The 21721-nt window shown below is 44.1% G+C and overlaps 1 protein-coding gene across 2 annotated transcripts in view; it reads left to right on the top strand.

Annotated features, from left to right (window-relative positions):
* The window catches only part of LOC126297713 (neurogenic locus Notch protein), a 349521-nt gene that overhangs the window by 276980 nt on the left and 50820 nt on the right, over positions 1-21721 (top strand). For both annotated transcript variants that reach the window (XM_049988844.1, XM_049988845.1), the window contains exons 5-6: positions 3085-3218; positions 14748-15104. In XM_049988844.1, coding sequence (XP_049844801.1) covers positions 3085-3218; positions 14748-15104 — 491 coding nt within the window. The remainder of the gene's footprint in view (positions 1-3084; positions 3219-14747; positions 15105-21721) is intronic.

The following is a 21721-nucleotide window of genomic DNA, read 5'->3' on the forward strand; positions in this document are numbered from 1 at the left end:
CCGTATGGTATTGGACGACCACGTCTCATCACAAAACGTACAAGTTGGACGATCTCCCACTGTGTAATCCAGGATAGCCAGTGATATGACGACATTAAGAAGTGCGCGAATAAAATAGCAAAGAGTTCTTCTGAGAGCCCCTATTTCGGCAACACCTTCGGTGCCATCTACGTACCGTAGTTGAGCATGTTACAAATGTACCAGTCAGAAACTTCGTCCTCACGGCAGCTCTAGCGCCGGAGGGTTAGGCAGCACCTTTGACTCCCACCTCTCTTCAGGGTGGTATTCTCTCGCGTTCAGGCGCTAAGGCAGCCGCAAGGAAGAATATCTTTCAAAGATTCTGCTAGGTATATACGTATGTGCGAGTGGCATTGTCGAACGTTGTCGAGAAAGTCGTCCTGTCGCCTATCGCACTGCGAACTGTAGTTTCCGATCGCGGAATATGTGAGAATCGACGCCTGGGTGATTTCGTTCACTCTTGAGGCGTTTTTGTGTCGATTCTGAGCAGCGGTGTATATTAAATATTTCACTGGCCCACCGGAAGAAAACCGCGTGATTTTAATGCTGTGTTTCTGACTTCCATCGCAAAGGCGTCAAAAGAAAGGGGTTAGAGACGGTGTGACGCCTTGTCATCGTATGACGCCTGCACGGTTGGTGTTCGATAGAACTGTGGTGCCAATGTGACACCATTAACCCACCTTCCAGCTCACATGAATTTCTCACCTGTGGTCCTTTTTTTCCATGCGTCGGCTGTTTGAAGCGTCGCTGAGCCCGAGGGTGACGACCCAGGGCACCACACTTTTGCACCATTACGGAGGAAGGTTGTACACACCTTTGAGCCAAATTTCAAACTTATGCGCCGGAATTGTCAGTATGAGAACTGTACCCTAAATCAAACCTGTTTGACGCCGGCCAGAGTGGCCGAGCGGTTCTAGGCGCTTCAGTCTGGAACCGCGCGACCGCTACGGTCGCAGGTTCGAATCCTGCCTCGGGCATGGATGTGTGTGATGTCCTTAGGTTAGTTAGGTTTAAGTAGTTCTGAGTTCTAGGGGACTGATCACCTCACATGTTAAGTCCCATAGTGCTCAGAGCCAAATCTGTTCGACAATTTTTTTTTCTTTTCATTCAGACTTACAAAACATCTTCCCTATTGTATTGCTAGATTATTTAGCTTAATAATCTTACTTATGTTATTTCTAGCAATCTCATTCAGTTAATTATTTCTCTTTTATCTGTCGTCATTCGTAAAGGGATTTTCATCATTCTTAAAGGAATCACTAGTTTTTTTCTATTATTGATGATATCACTTTCCTGAGAACTGATAAAATTTTCCGTTTTACCTAGGATTTTGTTTAGATCTTATTTTCCATGACGAGGGGAGTAGGTATTATGGACATAAATTTGCTAATTTCTTGTAATAAAACGTAAATCGTGACTGATCGCCTTCGTTTGAAGTAATAGTTATTGTTTCCAATATTTCCTTTCGGAGATATTGATTAAAAAGTACATATCATTACGAGAAAATTAAATAAAATGTAGATTTATTCGCGGGTGCTGTGAAATTTTCCGTAATGAGGCCTGTGAACAATAATCTGTACATTTGAATAAGCAACGAGAAAATTTGTTTGAAATACAAGGTGGTGGGTTTAGTTTTGTAAGGTGATATTTCAAAACTGGAGCTAATGACGAATATTATGCAAATTATTTAGAGTTCGCTCAGATTCGAAGTTTTACAAATCTGCAGTGTGCCCCCCTTCGGCAGCGCAGATAACGTCTAGGTGGAACCTGAATTCGTCTCCGGCTCGATGAATATGTTTCATCACAGAGTTCAAACGAGTTGTGCTTGTTTTGTTTGTCGAGAAAGTAATTGGCAATGGTGTGTTCTCAAAACTGTTTCTTTACGTATGATCATATCTTCTGAGGACCCCATCTGTAGAACAGGGCTCTCTCTACTGTGCCACTTACCCCAGCTGAAGTAGGAATGCAGAGTGGCGCAAAATGCGTGTTAGAAAGCGTTTGTATACTGTGCTTTAATCGTACGCTGTAAATGATTCTCCTTGTGATACCGCTGTATTTTTGCTCTGAAATTTCTATAGCTCGCACACTTTTGTCTCAGTTGACATTTCAGAAAGGGAGAATTAACACTGGAACAGCGGTACTGTGGACCCACAAGTTCGAGCTGTTGCTACACTTCATCTACAAAGAGTCATTGTTTGATGCACAGTCTATGCACAATGCATTATTGAGTCCATTTTCATCGAGGAACCTGTCACACAAGATCAATACAGACAAGTCCGGGAACACGAATTTGTTCCGATTGCACGACGCCGCCAAATGCCTTGTGCAGCCGAAAATGATAATTCTTCAGAAAGTCATCACGGAATTCAGTTAAAGGTTCTACACACTCATTGCTGCAGAAGGAAACAACGTTGGAAACGTTATCTACCACTCGGCCACAGCGGCCGGCTTACAAGAATATATCACCCCGTATTAAGTCGTAGTAGACAAAAACTTTCTAACACCCAATTTTGTTCCACCCTGTAGATTCCTAGCATGATACGGATGAAGTTTCCACCTGCTTGCATACAGAATATTGACCTTCATTCATGGAAAGTCTAGACCATTATTGCAATATTTCGCAATATGTTACTCCCAAATATTATTTTCATAAAAAAATAAATGCCCGTAATTTTTTTAAAAAAAGTATTTATAAACAAAACTCATTCATTTGTCAGAACAGCATGAATTGTAATAGTGGTGCACCGTAGTTTTGCAGTCCTCTTTTGCGAACATTGTTTCTACTGTAAGTACTTTTCAGCTTGGATTAAACTCCGATGAAAAGTTTCATTTTTCGTATTTCAGAGAACATGATTCAGTTTAATGTGATTGTAAGGCTCTGTAGTGGTAGCACTTTGTCGGTGCACAATGTCTCCTCACAGTGGCACTCGATCGATCGTGTTGGAGGTCACTACAGCCCTTATGGTGAAACTGTACACTGGCGGACAAAAACACTTAGTTGTTAAGTTAGTGATCGCATGGTGCATTAGTTTGCTAGCGGCAGCTTGAGAGTGACATGTGTTGCAGGTGCCTGTGCGACTCTCGGTACACGGGGCAGAACTGTGAGAGCGAGTACATCCCGTGCAGCCCCTCACCCTGTCTCAACGGCGGCACCTGCCGCGAGGTGGACCAGCTCAGCTACGAGTGCGTCTGCCCCCAAGGTACGTGTGACGTGTGATCAAAAAGCAAAGTATCCTTATTTATTTATCACCTGCTCACATACAATACACTTGTGCCAGCACTTTTTCAAATCTTGGAAACCCTTGAGCGATTCTGTTTCTTACTTTTGAATACATTATGCGAGTGACAGTGATCAGTGTGTTGCAAATCTTTACTATCAAAAACAGTCTTGATCACAATTTATTTATTATGGTGACCGGTTTCTACCACTACTGCGGTCATCTTCAGACCAATAAGTAAGAACCTCCTTCTGCTGGAGAAGTGATTAATTTCACCCCTGCTGCCTTGAGAATTTCAAAGAAACTATTCCAGGCAAGACTGTCAAAAGTTTTCTTTAAGTGAAGTAAGTGAATGATACTGTTTACAAATAACGAAGACCCAGTGCGGTCCAAGTGCTTTGCGTTCATTATGGAATAGAAGTTTCTTGAGTAAGATATAGACGAAATAAAACTTCTTGTATATTTACTCCTGCTTGCTTGATGACAAGGGAAATTCATTTTAATCCTGGAGGCAAACCGCGAATAAGTCGCTCAGGACTAGAAGAAGCCTTTGTGTGCAAAGTACAAGTATTTGTGTACGTATCTTCTGAGGTTTATTTCGGATTTCGTAGGGTGCTGAAGCAACAGAATTCATTGATAAATCGTAAAATGTATCACTAAATAGAAAAATATCGGTCTTGTGGTCTACTCGCGAGCCAACAGCGCGGTAGGTGAAAGACTAGGTAAGGAAAAACTGTAGAGGCAGTATAAGCTCCCGCGCTTGAGTGAACACTTTCACCGTCCGATTCAGCGAATTCCAGCCTGCACTAGATCTCTGTACGTATCCAAGTGCCCGACTTGGCTCTTAAATAACGTTCTCCTTTCCTTTCGTCTCTCTGATACGTGGGAAGTCACGAAACGTCTTAAGTTCTGTGTGGCCAAAGACCTTTCTCATCGCTAAAAGATGTACATGATTTGGAGACTGGCGACGTTCAAATAGCAGTGCTACATGCAGATGAGTGAAGCTCATCTTGAACTATGCTGGTGGCTGCTGCAAAATCCAATAATCCGTGGTTCGATCCCACGTAGATTATAGATCTTTTTCCGGTATGTAGGTGATTTTCACTACTAGAAAGATTTTGTGCACATGAAAATGTTTTTAGTGTATCAAGTGTCTCTTGGGTGCGTGTGCAGACGAGATGGGAAGAATTATTTCTGTGCCGTGATTAGTATGCGTTGAAATACTGTTGTCTATCGCACGCCGGGCTGGTTAAACCTGTTTAAATGTCACATTTTGGGCAATTCTCACTACAGTCACTATTCAAGCATGTCTTCTGGTTGACGACTCTACATTTAGCGTTACAGATATGTACAGGGTTTAATCTGGACAAATTTCAGTTTGAATTTTCCGCCATATCGTAGTTCCGCTGAAGGTCACGATTGGCGTTCTTGAAAGCCACAGGCATCGAGTAAACTCTCAGAACATCAAAATTCCCGCGATGTTACGGACAAGTGCGGAGTACAAGCGAAGAGCCGCGATTATCGCTCGCCCACTGAAATAGTTAGATTTTTCGGGTACCCGAGAGCAACTGTTTACGGTATTGTGGCCAAGTAAATTCTTCGGAGAAGTCTGGGGAAGGTTCTGCTAACCCGGTGAGGAAACCACATTCGAGAAAACACGTGTCACGAACTGTGGCAGCCATCGAAAATGCTCAGGCGCTGATTACGGAGGACTCTGGGCAGTCGCTGAGGAAATGGAGTCAGTCTTTAATGTCGGCGAGCGAACAATGGGTCGGATGGCAGATGAGTACCTCATAAGAGTTATTTAGTCCAAAACTGGCTCTCGGATAAGGATAACGTTGACATGTTTTGGTCAGAGTAGTTCTGTGCCCCGAATAGCCCGGGTTAGAACCCCCTAGACTAGCATATTTGGAGCGTAGTCGAATTAGTTATCAGTGAGACGGGGCACCCTAATGTCACGCTTCTACGCTCCGCGAATAGGGACAGCGTCGTTTTAGAGTGTGAGCGATTGCTTCAGGACAAGATAGGAGGCGGTCATTGCTGCTGAAGGGGGTTACAACTGGTAATTTTACTCTTGAAACATACCACAACTTCCATTTGTATTTTGGTTTAATAGATTTGCTTTTAAAAATGATACATTTGTCCGGATTTAAGCACCGCACCCTGTATGCTGAAAGAGGAGAATGTGCGTATTGAGGTAGGAGTCCCTTTCGCGTTACCTTTCTCTCATTAATTCACAAAATCAGTTTCCTCGTGAAGTATGGCACGTCTAATTTCCATAGTTTTTGGCCTGAAATGAAATGATGTCGTGGAGTGGTGAGTTGCTTCAGCAGTGTCAGGCCTACGAACCGCCCGCCGTCGGCTAATTGTGGCACTTGACGATTCAAACTGGTTTGTGACGCAGGCTGCAGTCACGTTCGTCGCTTTTGACCAGTCTCGCGTATTCTGTAGCCGATAAATCTTGTAAATTGAACCCATTTGTTCATCCACCCTTCGGAATAATTTCTTTCAACAAACTATCTGTCCGCAGCCTTCTGACAGATAACGATGAATATCGTACGATTTCCATGCTTCGTTTTAATAAATGTCCAAGATCGGCGGGAAATTTTCTCCAAGCAAGCTACCTGTAGTCGCGTTTTTCGTAAAAGGAACAAGTGGCTGTAGCTAGTTCGTTTGTCAATTCGAGCATAACAGTGACTGGTTTTTCTGTCGCCGGTTACGAAATTCGCCTCGCAGAAGCTACGAAGCTGCGCAACAATATATAATTTTATATGCGTGCTTGTGTGCCAGTTAAGTTACTCTCGATTTAATGGCTACACCTGCAGTTTATCTGACAGCTGTCCAGGGAGTGGATGCAAATCTGGATTGTAGCACTCCTTTTACGTGGAATGATTGTTGTGTTGCTACGAAAAGTCAACTTTTTTAGTATACATTTAAGATACACTATTTGATATTTACTAACTACTGTTATGTGATACACCACTCGTTTCTTATGGAATCTCTGGTCCGGGTTCGTTCTCTATTCACGAGATGTTGTCTTGGACTGCCCATAAAACAGATGATTAGTTTCACGATGCCTCGAACCATCTGAGAAACTGCGACAAATAAGGAACGTTGACATTTCTCAGCAGGCTGCGTTCTGGAGCTCAAAGAGCGATAATCAACGTGGAGAAATGCAGTTCATTTTGCAGTGCAACGTATAGTGAGTCTAGTACAGAAATATCGATTAGGACGCCTTCCGGAATAGTACATACAGTACGCTCTTTGTCGTGTATAGTGGAGAATGAACGTAGCACCATAACTTGAAGATACATAAATGTTGCTCAGAATGCGTGTGTCTTCGCTGGCGGACTTTTTAAACTATGTAGCAAGTACAAACGCTCGAGTCGGTAAATGTATATACGCCAGAAGTTATCGCAGATAATGCCTTTATTTACACGAGAGAGTAAAGTGCGCGGTATTGGTCACGTGGATGAATTGAAGTAAGACTATAGGGCGAGATGTTCCTTCCTCAAACGGGAATGCACGATAATTTTTTTCCCTATACTGTGTATAGCTCTGCCTGAAAGATGGCAGTAATAGCGTTTTCCCTGCTTCCCTGTAACTCATCCAGTGCGTGGGGATTTTTTGAACGCATACGACTCTTCAGCTCTCGGAGACTAGGGTATTTTATTGCCTTGCTGATTATGCTGCCTTCGCTGAATATATCGTGAACGCGTGCCAAGTTTGCGTGTCATTTATGCGCTGTTGTATTGTCTCGCTTAAAAATCCATTCAAACTTTCACCGAGCGAGGTGGCGCGGTGATTAGCACACTAGACTCGCATTCTGGAGGACGACGATTCAAACCCGCGTCCGGCCATCCTGAGTTGAGTTTTCCGTGATTTCAGTAAATCGCTTCAGGCAAATGCCAGAATGGTTCCTTTGAAAGGTCACGGCCGACTTCCTTCCCTAATCCGGTGGGACTGGTGACCTCGTTTGGTCTCCTCCCCCAAATCACCCAACCTACCTTTCATCTTCTGTCAGCTTATTAAGAAATTGATTGAACAAATTCCATTGGCTCCACAATCCTAAAACATTTTTCGGGTGAATTTTATTCGGTCACTCTGTGTATGGAATACAGAACAAGTATCATGCGATGTCTCTGCAGTTAGGCGGTGTCACCGCATCGCGCATTGCAACGCTTCCGAAGACTTCCAAAGTGCTTTCCGTGGACGCGTCATTTCTTCTCTGTATGCCCACCCAAAAAAAATTAAAAAATGCAAATATCTTTGTTATTTACTTTTGCTGACAACGCCCTTTAAAAAGACGTAAAGAAGGACCTAAACATGAAAATATAGAATATGACATTTACTGGGGAGAGTGACATCTACCATTAACACTTAAATTTTTGGGTTAAGTTTAACCGAAAAATTTAATATTTATGAAATCAGATAGAAGAGTGCATTAAAAACAATAAATATTTTTTCAGAATTTTAAAATATAAAATAATTGACAAGAATACAAATTTTGAAGAGGTGGACATAAAGCAACCCCCCGCCCCCTTTTTCCTTTTGCTATTAGGAGCATTAAGAAGTCTGGGAGGAAGGAAAGTAGGTAGCGTAAGATTATTATGTTTCGAATATTATAGCCCCTTTAATTTTAGTGTGTACACAGAAATGGAGAATTTCCGCCTTATGTAATAGAAAATCCATTGTTTTACACATACATGTTTTAATACTTTGTGCTGTCATTGGTTTTTTTAATACTTATCGGTTTAAAAAACTGATAGCGTTATGTACGTCTGAATAATTAAAAAAGAAGTTTCATATTCCTCATATTACCAGTCTGGGGACGATGTGCAACTGGTGAAACTGAAGAGAACTTGAGAAGCCAGGATCGCGAAAAAAGCATTTTATTGGACGACCAGTTTCGACAGAGGTATGGTGTCATCATCAATCAGTGTTGCAAGTCGCTTCAGAGTGGGAAGTTCATATGCAGTGTGAAGCCACTTGTAACACTGATGGATAATCCGTTGTAAAAATTTTAACCGATGATGAGGGCATAGCTCTGTCAAAACTGCTCATCCAATAAAATGCTTTTTTAGTGATTCTGGCTTGTAAGGTTTTCTTCAATAATGACTTAAAATATTACTGAAGGGAGCACATGAGTACTGAAACATGTGTAGGAAAAAAAAAGTAATTGTGTTTTGCCTAAGGTGGAAATTGACTCAAAAATTGCTTAAAGAGTTTAACGACCCATGAACACTGCGCTTCCCGAATACAAATTCACGGAAGAACATCTCACCTCGGTACTAGACATTTCGGGAATGCAATCAAATATTGTTAGTTTTCTAATGATTCTCACTCGTTAGCACTGAAATATTGTCCCGGTTTATCATGCTCTATGTCTGAGATACGTATTTGGCCAGTTACACAACTTTCTACAATCCATCTGCTTTGTAGCCCATGCCCCCCCCCCCCCCCCCCCTCCTTCCTCACGGTGCGGGAAACGATTCCGTCCGCGTAGTTGGTGGTCCGTATGATAGACCCTGTGATATCACAGCTTCACCGAACCTTCGGGATTGTTTGTATAACCACGCAGAAACGTCGCAAACAACGTCGGGCTTGATGGTCCAGTGGTCGAAGCGGAGTCTCGAATAAACATCCATTCCCGCCAATCATGCCATAAGAACTTTCTTTTACACACCTCAGCTGAAGAAGCTTCGGATGAAATAAAAAGCCTGTCACTGGAAGTACGCAGCAAGTACGGCGAGTGGCCCGTGCTGTATGTCGACGTGGGGTCGAGTAGCGGCTGTGCAGCAAGCGTTGAGAGGCTTCTGTGTTGACGGGACATTAAACAGCACCAATATGGGGCTCGACGAGGCACATGAGGGCTGGGAAGCCGTATCTGCGCTGTCTGTGTCTGGCGGGCTTCCAGCTTGCATTACGCGCTTATTCATTCAGCGGGCGACTGTGGCGCTGCGCGGCGCGGCGCGGTTGAATGTCCCAGCAAGGCCGACGCCTGCCACTCTTTTTGCGCCTCCTTCCATTCGTTCCGGCTACGTTTCCCACCGCGGCGCGCCTCTGAAGTTCCTGCTGAGCGGGACACGAGAGATGACACGGCTGTGCACGTCAGCACCGCCCCCGCAGGTCACCAGCCTCATTACCGGACAGTTAAGATTCATCTGCGGCCTATAAATATGCGAGACCAACGTACCGTCCACATCGACAATATGAAAAGCACGTATAACAAATACAGTCACTAATGAGAATGTTCGTTTGACCACACTTTCAACCTCTCTCTGTCCTGTCGGCCGGAGTGGCCGTGCGGTTCTAGGCGCTACAGTCTGGAGCCGAGCGACTGCTCCGGTCGCAGGTTCGAATCCTGCCTCGGGCACGGATGTGTGTGATGTCCTTCGGTTAGTTAGGTTTAATTAGTTCTAAGTTCTAGGCGACTGATGACCTCAGAAGTTAGGTCGCATAGTGCTCAGAGCCATTTGAACCGTCTCTCTGTCCTATCGCGTTGAACAGGATTCGTGATTTTCACAATTTGGCAAATTTATTTTATTGTAATGTTGTGGTCTGATGCCCTTCGTGTCACCACAGTCTTCAGTTAACCTAAGGCGAATCGTGTTAACTTTGTTCTCTGCTTTATCGTGTTTCAAATGATTGTTTACCCTGTTGACTGGGGAACACTACAGTATTTGCTAAAACGAGAGTGGAAAACCGCCTAAAACCTACAGTGGTGATGGCCCGTATATTAGACCAGCGGTCGTTAATCCGTCGCGCAAATTCTATCAGCGTCCGGCCCACCTGCCAGCCGCACGCTTCGAATTAAGCTGTTCCAGCAGGCCAAAAAATACGATGCTTTCAGTGATGTTTCTAAGTATCCTGAAAGACATATTCGAATACAAAATTGGAAATGAGTAGACATTTAAAAATAAACACGTGTGAATCGTTTTAGATCTTATTACACCCTAAAACTAAACGTCCTGCTGCATGTTCCATATGTATTGCAAGCCATGAGGCCTGCGGAGAAAACATTCGGTTTAATTTAGTGCAGCTATCCCAGGGGTACCCCACTGATGTAGGTAACATATCAGGCACGTTCTCCTGTTACCTAACTTCCTTAATCGACGTCGCGTTTATGGCGGATCACGATTTGCGCTGATTTCCAATAAGTCATACTCATATACTTGCTTTAGGCTGCAGACAGATTAGGTAAATTCTTTACGCGTTCCACAGATCTTGGACTTTTTACCATCCTGAGAGCCACTGAAAATTGTAATGTGTTTGTAGTTGTAAGAACACACTCTCGCCTGAAGAAATTCTATATTCTGATTAAGTTCTGCACGTATTTACACACCACTGAAAATATTTGGGAGAAATTACGTAATGTTACAGAACAATCCCTCCTCTCCCTTACCTGTTCTATTCGCAGATGGTATGCGGGAAGCTGAGATCTATTTATTTTTCCCTCGTCGTCATTATACGAGATGTATATTGCAAGGAATAACACGTTTCTTGACTCGTTTCGGAAGCTGAGCTGTCAGAACTTTGAGAGAAAGGTCTTTACGATGCACAGTGCCTTACTTTTAGCGTCCCACACCGTTGTAATTCTGTGGCGCTTCCTCGCCGATTCAATAAATCTGTGACTAATCATCGCGGGTTTGTAGTTCGAATTTTCTGTCTACTCCGTTAACTCAGTCTGGTAACTGTCCCAGACCGCGTAACAATATTAAAGAACTGATCGATAGAACGTTTTTTGAGTTAACCTTGCTCGTGAGTGACTCTGGATTGCATCTGCCTTCTCCGCGGTGTCTTTCCACCGTACATCGCTCCGGGCTGATACGGCTGTGGCAGATAGCAGAGAGGGATCAGCGATTGCCTTGACGAGGCCCGGCCAGCGCGCCGGCTTCCCCAGTACTCTGCTATTCCCAGCAGGTGCGAGACAGCTCTGCACGCGCTTCAAACGTAGGAACACGTTTTTGCAACTCAGTGTAACTACTTCTAAGACGCGGATATAAGCACGATTTTATCAGTAGTGTTTATTTTCAGCTCTCTTTACTTTCTTCCAGACCAATAACATTTATTATTTGATTCAATAAGTACTTTGGATAGTGCGAATTCGGCGAAGAGAACTACTGGCCTGTAATTTCTGACGTTTACAAATTTACGTACATTTCGATTTTAAAATATGTATTGAACCGGGAACTGTGGTTCCTGATACAAACGCATGGAGTTACGCAGATTAAAATCTGTTACGTCTGAACGTGGGCGGGACTTGGTCAATTTTATAACATAAAAAAAGTTCGCACACGTTTTAAACCAAACATTGAAATAACGTTAGCAGCTTGCCTGTGCAGTCGTGGATATTGCTCTAGGGGTAACATTTTATAATAAGAGTCCTGTAAATTCCTGAATTGGACAAGCAGGTCGCAGAGCTGAGTGCCAAATTGTACGTCTGTCAGCTCAAGTTGTAAATAATGAAGTACATTAACAGCGAAAAGTGAGAATGGTGTGACAAATAAACCGGAATCCCTCTTCAGTCGTGCAGTGTCTTGGAACTCGTGATGAAATGTTTCAATCACTGAGATGTAACCTGTCTGGGAAATGTTCCATATCATAAACTAGAAGCAGACTTTCCCATAGGATTAATTCTAGTTTGAAAGCATCTATCTTGTTACCAAATGATCATCACGTTGCACGAATTCAAATAAAGGGTGATGTCGACCATAAAAGATTTTGTCACCACTCTACTTTCCCTTAACTCAATTTTTATCCTAACGATCGCCTTCAGTTCAGCTAGCATTCAGTGTTGTTCGTCAGAAAACCAGTGCATCATAACGTCTTTGTGACTGACGTTGTAATGATGTTCCAGTAAATGGTTTTCCAGTTCATAATAGTGCGCTGGCACATTAAGGATTTTGCATGACTTTTAAACCATACGAAAAGTAAGGCAATGCGAATATGAACGATGTGGCTTCTGCGCTTTCTCTTTCTTGGACAGGTACGTAGGCTCGATGCCATTGTATTCGTAATGCAGAACATAAATCTAATTTAACGCTAGTAGTATTGTAAGCAAACTGCCTAGTCTGCTTTGCTCAAGCGGCGTCCGGCTGGAGCCTAGTCAAACACCATAGTACAATCGTTCCCAACCCTGACTGCAATCAGACATCACGTAGTAAACCCCCCCCCCCCCCACACACACACAGATTATCACGAACTTCAACACCTTACTAAACTGTAGATTGAGAGACATTTCTTGGAATACTTTTATTTTTAAAATGATGACTGATGTTTACTTTGTGTGTATGTGGGGTGTTAGAAAGAATGAGGAAGGAATTCGTGGTGCATCACAAGTGCTACCTGACAAGAAAGCCAACTGTCGGCAGTGAGGGTACAAAACCTACTTCCCTTTCATTACTCCTGTCCACTCCAGCTCTTGCTTAACCTCCATACTGCAACCCCATTTAAAATCGACCAAGTTAAATCATGTGCGCTATACTTCCTGTTAATAAATCACTTGATTGCTGCAGTCCTTTCTGAATTGGTAGAAACCGGAAGACTTCAGGCTGTTAATACTTTGTGTCTGTTCATAGCCACTGATATTGTAATAATAATAAAACTGTCTACAGCACTATAGTAGCCCTTATGGAGTTACTGCGGTTTCGTGCTGCTAATTAATTCATTTATCTATTTAGCAAGAATTTGGAAAAGACATATTCTTGAAATATTACGTATATGTCACACTTTCATCATCAGCGATGTACGGCACAAAGCACAACATACGTGTGTAGTGGGTGGATTGTGTGAGGAAACTGTAACATTCGCCGCATTAATGCTACTAATTGAGAAAAATGCAATCAGTATTATAGTCTTACAAAATTTGGGCAATGCTAATGATCTTTAGAAAATAATTTAGTTTCGTGACTGAAACAACCGAATCGTTCAGTTTTTACCCCTCAAAAGTTTCAATTTACTCCTCAGGGGTAATTATCCCAGATTGGGAAACACTGCCATAGCATCTTTGGAAATATTGAACCCACCGATACCATCCGTCCGCTGTGACCCCTGACGACGTAAACCACTTGCAGAAATCCGATTGCCATAAAATACGCGATACGGGCACGAATTATGGCCATTCTCTCGTTATCAAATTCATTGGTGTCGACAGGTCTGACTCACTGTCACCTTCCAGCCTAATTTAGATAAGCCTGGCATCATAAGCTACTTCCTCAAAAATACACTGTCCGCTCAGAAAGTTCCGAGGCTAATTATATTCCCGATATATAAGCCATGTCAGCGTAGTAAGTACGGTGGAGGCTTGTACTAAAAACTATAAAAAACATGTGCATTCTACCAGTCAGTGAACAGACAGTATTAAGTAGTTGAGGTGCGGCCGTAGTGTGTGTGCGTTGTTGTACTGTCACAAATCGCAGTGGAGCAGCATCTCTAAAATAGGTGTTGGAGGTATTCTACAGAACGTTTTGAACACGAGAGAAGTGCGTGCAAAGATTGTCCCGTACACATAGACACACGAACAGAAACGACGACTTGTGGACGCCTGCTTCAAGTTGATTGAAAAGAAAAACACGGGTATTATTTCTGTCTAATTAACACGGTTGACGAGACTTAGTGTTACGAGTACGAACCTATCACAGAACGACAAAGTGCAGAATGGTTCTCTGGTTGTCTGCGAAGACCGAAGAAGGTGCTAATGTGACGCGCGGGTTGAAATCCCAAAGAAACGTTTTCCTGAAAGTTTCGTGCGTTCTGTGCGTTGTAGTGAAGTGGTGTGGAGGGGCGGCAGAGACTGTTGGCGCACTTATGCAACGAACACGTGACGTCACACTAGTCGGCCCGTCCGCCACACTCGGTGAACGCTCGGCCTCGTGCAGGGCCCACGGTAATTCAGTATTTCATTGAAAAGGTGCCTAATCGAGGTCTTAATTTAGTTGTGTACTTTCGAGAACTTCCGAGCATTTAAACACAGTCGAAATTACTAAATTCGTCTGAAATAGTTACTCGCTCCCCGCCGCTCGTAAGACCTGTGATGTACGCACCACGGCCTGTCTGTCTCGTGGGCGTCGTTTCGCGCACGTATGTCGTCATTGCGTTAGGACGAACGCCGGTGTCTGTTCTTTCGATCGTGTCCGAAAGAAGTGACACCACGTATTCGTATAATTGATTCGCCTCGACGGGCAAAGTTAGTAGCGATGCACAATTATTTTCGACCTACTGCGAGAATCTCAAAGTAGCCAGAGTGGAGCACTTGACTGGGACTTTGGATATGTGGGAGTGTGGGTCGGTCGGGAAGCGTCCAGATGGCGCATCGATTAACGACTGCAGGAGATCCCGGGTCGGTATCCTGGTCCAGCACACATTTTCAGTCTTCACGCCGATTCCGCATAAAATCCCGATGCAGCTGACATCGACAGTTCCTTTCTCTCTATTTACAAACATTAGGTTAGGAGTGATGAGTTTGCGCGGTCGCCTCTGTTTGACGTACGTTTTGTTGCCTGTGTGCAGGATACCGAGGCAAGAACTGCGAGGAGAACATCGACGACTGCCCGGGCAACCTGTGCCAGAACGGCGCGACGTGCGTGGACGGCGTGAACTCGTACACGTGCCAGTGCCCGGCCAGCTACACGGGCGAGCACTGCCAGCGGGACGTGGACGAGTGCTCGCTGCGGCCGTCCGTCTGTCAGAACGGCGCCACCTGCACCAACTCGGTGGGCGGCTTCTCCTGCATCTGCGTCAACGGCTGGACCGGCGCCGACTGCTCCCTAAACATCGACGACTGCGCCGGCGCCGCCTGCTTCAACGGCGCCACCTGCATCGACCGCGTCGGCAGCTTTTACTGCCAGTGCACGCCGGGCAAGACAGGTCAGCACAACTCCTCTTCCGTTCCAACTTCCTACCACTTAATCTCGTCTCTTCACCCTTTCCGGTATTCGTTTCTCATTTCACTTTTTCGCCAGTTTCTATGCCTCCAAATCCCTCTCCTAAGAAGTGTTACCGAGAGCCTACGGTACCGTCATCCCACACACCACGCATACTGTTTAATCGTGTCACTGTATTTCTTATGTTATTCGTGGGCTGAAGAGCGGCGACGTGGTCGCCTCCAGGACCCTGCATCCACGCCCCTATCCAAACTGGGACGAGTTAAATACCACAGAAATTTAAAAAAATAAAAAAGGGTTGGGGTATGGCCGCAGACAGGATTATTTTTAGGAGGGAGAGGCCATACCGGAAAGCTAATTTTACCTAGTGCGACATTTTACATTATAAATACAGACCTTTTAATGGATCAAACAGGCGCACAAGAATCGATGTGTTGCTTTCTTTTAAGCTGGCGCCTCATATAGTTTCGTAAATCTTTCTATGCTGTTTTTTATCGACTTCTTTGTATCTGAAACTCCCTTCACTTGACTTTGAATAATATTAAGAAAGCGTTTTCGTACTAAAAAATTTCCATTGTATCTAGTACAATCCCGAACATATGGCGGAGGGGGGAGGGGGGCGTGGCTTCGTTGGTGGACGCTCGAATGATGGTTGAACCACCTGACTGCAGAGGCTGTACCTCGTTGCGAACGTCACCTTTACTTCTCGAACTGTGGGTTTTGTAGTTTATCTGTATGCGTCCAGCATGGGCATCTGAGATGAGTGTGTCGAGTTCTTTTCTTGTTGGTGAAGCCTGGTGCCAGCACGCACTACGCTCCGCTTGAAAAGCGGCAAGAAGCCGGCGGAAATTGACGTTCACATCCGATGAACGGATTCAAAAGAAAACTGATGCCATTCCGACCGTATCCTTTCTCGCGAGAGTGCTAGAGATTTTCCACGTAGTTTGGGAAATACGAAGGAGTTAGTTGCAAGTTATAAGTCAAGCCGTGAGGGGTGCCTCACTCAATAAAGATGTTGCCAGCGAAAGTCACACGAGAATGAAGAAGATGAAAAACATCTTGCTGAAATTTGGGGAAATACGGCCTCAAGATAGGTAAAGTATTAAATGCAGTACCCGACTGAAAAATTGAAGGTCAAGCTGTGTGGAGCATGTGCACAGCCTACGGTATCTGGAGGAGAATAGAACAAGGAACCTACAGACGAGTAATAGCATAATTGACAAGTCGGAGCTACTGAAAAAATTATTGATGTGTTGCAAAGACAACCCATTGAAAGTGTAACCTATCGAGGAACATTATACGTCGACAGTGAGATACATGCCATTACATGCAACTGAGACGAAAACCCTGGGCAAGAGAGTTTACATCCGACTGGAGGAGGAGGAACAAACGGTTCGAGGGTCAGTTGCGTTAAAAAACAAGCTGAACTTTGGATGCACGGAGCAATGACACAGAAGAGCAGACAGATTTGCTGGCTCGTGACGAGAACGGGCGTAAACACGATGACCTCGAAAAAATGGAACACAACATGCCTGACGCAAAAAAACTGGATGAAACAAGTGACGGAGAATTGGAAAGCAATTGGAACAAAGGGTAGGAAATCTACAGTGATGGATTGGTGGAAGATCGTATGTAGGCTCATACCAAAATCAAAATCGAGATCACGGGCACCGAGAGAACAAGGAGAAGCGACCGACTGAAGAGGTATTGGGAAGAAAGAAGGCGTGCTAAACAAGTTAACATTGCGATAGATGTTGCACCAATGGTGATGGTAAGTTCCTATGGGACCATACTGCTGAAGTCATCGGTCCATAGGCTTACACACTACTTAAACTAACTTGTGCTAAGAACACCACACACACACACACACACACACACACACACACACGGGTTGACTCGAACCTCCGGCGGGAGGGGCAGCGCAATGCGTGACACGGCGCCCCAAACCACGCGATCAACATGCATCAAAATACTCTTCGGTGATTTGTGTTTTATGCAGTGCAGCATTCCTGAATTAACCTCACGATTTTGATTATTTTTGAAGAAACGTGCGGTAAACATGGAGGGAATGTTGACTAGGACAAATCGTACAGAGGTTAAATTTGGCTAGCCCAATTACACAGCATGGTTCATAAGATACAATGTGTGTTAAGTATGAAGTTGTCAAAGACGAACGTAGATGTCGGGGTTCGCTGTCACCACAACGAGGACTGGAGAGTTGCGGGCACTGCCACACACAAACCCGTGCGGAGTAGATAGTAAATAGCGTTGAGGGGGCAGACGAGGATGGTGCGAGGATACGGCTGCTTTGATGTAGCCACGCGAATGCTGTGGCGGTTCCTGGCCAAAGGTGAGGAGCGAGTCGTTGCACGTCCCGGCTACACGGCTCTGGCTGGCCCCATTACAAACCCCGGACTGCGCGGCCCTTGTCTCGTGTCCGTATCGGCGGAGCCGTTACGCCGCTTTGCTTATTATCTTGTGTGCGAGTCACGCCGTTATTAGCTCCAGCTAACCACGTCCTTTCGAACGTTCACCTTTCTTCGACATATCACAAGCGCACTGTAACGAGGCCGAACACAGTTGATACAAATCGCTAATTTACAGCTTTTCGGAAAACCCAGAACAACATTCAGCCGTTGCAGATCAGTTTGTAATGAACATAGGGAAACAGGGCGGGGAGGAGGAGAAAGAAGTAATGATTTTAACCCCAGTGTTCTTCTTTATCTCCACGCTCCAGCGAGTGTTCATTAGTGTGTTCTCGCGTGATATAGCCATTTACTTCTGCATCATCCGTGAGGTAATCCTGTATCATTCTTTATGGTCTGTTCGATTTGGCTCACTATGGACTGCAAAGTAACAGCTTCAGTATGCGACCAAGCGTGGTGTGGGGCCTAGACACACAGTGGCGTCCGGACCAAAGTTGTGCTGATCAGATAAAACCCTTGTGGATGCAACAGAATAATGCGTGAAGTAATAAGACCGAAGTCGTCCATTTTAGTATTACTTTTACTTTCCACTAGGTGTTACCTGTGGCTGCGCTCTCATATCCATAGTGATGGTGACTAGCGCGGAGAGGACGCCTACTCGTCATCGCCGAATTCGTCCAAATTTATGGTACGTGTAGGGCATGGTGAGACAAAGTGCCGATCGCCAAAAGTTTAGGAAATAAAAGAAATTTTGATACGGATCTATCACCATGTGCACCTTATCAATTGTCCCTGTGAGAATTTGTCTGGCAAGCGGTGTTTGGCTCAGCGGTAAGAGATCGGATTCGCATTGGAAAGGGTCGCAGAGTAGACTCCGCAAATTGGCAAATATTTGTGTGTTCCTTGGCAATGCGTAAACTACTGACATCGTACAGGTTATTTTATTAATTTATATAAGCACAAAAAGTATAGGCATAGGATGAAATGCGGGTTAACGCGTACACGGCAACTTCGTGTATGTAAAATGGTTCAAATGGCTGTGAGCACAATGGGACTTAACATCTGAGGTCATCAGTCCCCTAGAGCTTAGAACTACTTAAACCTAACTAACCCAAGGACATCATACACATCCATGCCCGAGGCAGGGTTCGAACCTGCGACCGTAGCGATTTCGCGGTTCCAGACTGAAGCGCCTAGAACCTCTCGGCCACATCAGCTGGCCGCGAGAATAGCTGGTGATGTATAATGGAATGTAGGTTTTTGCATGCTCCTCGGGGAGTGATTTCGTCTTCTTTATCGATAAGTGCAATTTTGACATTTTTATTAGATTTTTATCTCCCTATAAAAAATATACTTCGCAGGGTTGCTGTAGTGGCGTAAATTTGGGGGGAATTACTTTTGATACTGCACGTTGGCATTCCGTCGTGCTCTTGAAACAGTTCGCCGGCTGCGGTGGTCTCGCGGTTCTAGGCGCGCAGTCCGGAACCGTGCGACTGCTACGGTCGCAGGTTCGAATCCTGCCTCGGGCATGGATGTGTGTGATGTCCTTAGGTTAGTTAGGTTTAAGTAGTTCTAAGTTCTAGGGGACTGATGACCACAGCAGTTGAGTCCCATAGTGCTCAGAGCCATTTGAACCATTTTTTTCTTGAAACAGTTCGTCGTATTTGTGGATTTGTTTGTCCTCCCCACTCATCAGTCAGCAGAAAACATTTATTCTCTTGCACTTATGGTTTCATCACATCAGTTAAATATTTTTTGTACAAGTCTGTTGTCGGTTTACCGGACTTTGAAGGAGGAGTACAAAAGTACTTGCCGCAACATTTTCAATACGAAACCGTCCTTTCGCTGCTGAGACAAACGCTGCTTCCTAAACACATTGTCACAGAAACAATTGATAAGATACACATGGCGATGGATTCGAATCAAAATTATTTTTATTTCCTAAACGCTTGGCCATCTGAAGTTCCCACTGGAGGTACTTTGATGTCTAGCCACGCCCTACGTGTACCGTCAACTTGGCGAGTAGGCGTCCTCTCCTTGTAAGTAACGTCAGCTGCCCTCACGTGTCTGCATTTTCGGGTAGCATTGCCTTTGATACGCCGCCCTCCTCCGACTACCCCAAACCCTGCGCAGAAACGACAGAAGCGCAAATCTGTGTGTCGTGCTATTAAACTAGCTATACATCATATGGCGTGCACATTATGCTACAAATTTAATAATTCCTTAACACAGTTTTTGTCCGTTCCTTACTTCACCCTCTTACTGATCGATTTTTACTTTCCCTAGTAGGCTGTGTTCCTTCTCAGATTTCAAGCTCTCTATATCAAACGTCGAAATCGGTTCAGCGGTTCAGTTGTGAAAACATGAGAGAGTTACTTTCGCCTTGATATAATTATGGGTAAAATTTTAAATCACAATATCTTTTGTTTTCCGTGATCCGATTTTGATGAAATAAAGCTTACACGTTGTCCCAAGCTACGCGCAAGTTGTAAACACCATGAAAATTCGTGTAGTAGTTTTTAAGATTAGCGCGTTCACACAGACAAACACGACGGGTTGACAGTTTTATCATTATTATAGATACCGAGATTATTTTCTTCGCAGTCTTCAATAATTCCACGAAGTTTTTCTTTTTATACATTTATTTTCTTTCTTCGCAGAGGAGAATAATACAGACTCTTCCATTGTCAAGTTGTACTGAGAATCAGATTGGCTACCTCTCTTAGCTACACAATTGTGCGTTCATCTCGAGTCACATATTTCGCTGGCGAACCTGTATGTTTGGCGGTCGCTTTAGAGCTTAGCTAGTATTGGTTTATACTAACAGTTGTATCATTCCGGTGTATAAGGCCTGGCGAACGTCTTTTAAAGCTCTGCGCACGTTCTATCACCAATCTTTGTCTGATATTGTCAGACTGAAATTAGGTATTTTGACGTGTACCGTTCTCATAATCTTCATTTTAGTAAGAGTCTTTCGTGGCCCACCTGATAACAAAGACTTTCAGATATTCTGCCGAAGGTAGAAGTATGAAACAAATTCTTCATCGATATGACAATACTTTAGATTTTCGTATGCAATTCCGTGCATGTCTCAATTTATAGTGAACATAAATAAAGCAGAAAACCTTGCTTTACACTTTAAACATTCTTAATGCAGCATTGTTAGGCCGAGGCAGGATGCTGTGCTCCCCACGTTACTTCCTGTGACAGTACCTTAGTTTCGTTTTGACCTTTCAGCTAGTTCACATTATACACGCTTTCTGTTAAATCCATTTGTCACTTCCTTTGTTTTCTTTTCGGAGAACCTATGCTGGACCGTCTCAAAGATATTCGAAACTTCCAGTTGTATACTTTCTTCCTAAAGGTATTCTGGCTGAGATGGTCGTCATAAGTTTAATTTTTTCAGATAATACCTTTAAAATAATCTTCATAGCCACTGCCTTAGAGTATTTAATTCCTTTAGTTGGTCTTTAAATAGTGTTCACGGGTATCGACGAATCATCTGCAGAAACAAGACTGAATCATTTTTTGACACATCAAACACTCTTTGTTGTGGTTTCTGCTCGCTTTTTTAATAGTAACATTAAAAAGAAACAGTGAAACAATCTTTTGCCTAACGCTTGTTTTAATTTGAAAGGATTCGGAAATATATCTGAAAATCTCTATATCACTACATTGTACACACCCTCTTGTGGATTGTCCTGGTCGCATGCGTGTGTTGTTCAGGTCAAAGTTCCCAACATTTTATCGTCCTGTCAGAGTAGGCTGAATCTGCAGCATATCACAGTTCTGTAACTCGTAGCCACACAGCGCAGATCAGCTGGATATGTTTTTGGTTGCTCATTGTTTCTTTTTCCGATTGTGCGGCGTTACCTAAGTCTCTTCTTCCACATCCAAATGACTCGGAAAGCGTATTATTGAATGATTTGTAAAGCTACATACATGTAGACTGCACCCATAGGAATATAACTTTGGATTATTTTTTTTTTCTGCGGTAGTAATGGGGAAGGAGAAGATGATGTTGGCACGGTAGTCGCTCTCGAGTTTGTGTGTGTGTGTGTGTGTGTGTGTGTGTGTGTGTGTGTGTGTGTGTGTGAGGGAGGGAGCGAGAGCGGACGAGGTCCTTACGGCGCTGACCCTTCTGCAATTGGCGCGGTAATTAGCAATCTCTTTG

This window comes from Schistocerca gregaria, chromosome X (genome assembly GCF_023897955.1).
Source record: "Schistocerca gregaria isolate iqSchGreg1 chromosome X, iqSchGreg1.2, whole genome shotgun sequence".
NCBI lineage: Eukaryota > Metazoa > Arthropoda > Insecta > Orthoptera > Acrididae > Schistocerca > Schistocerca gregaria.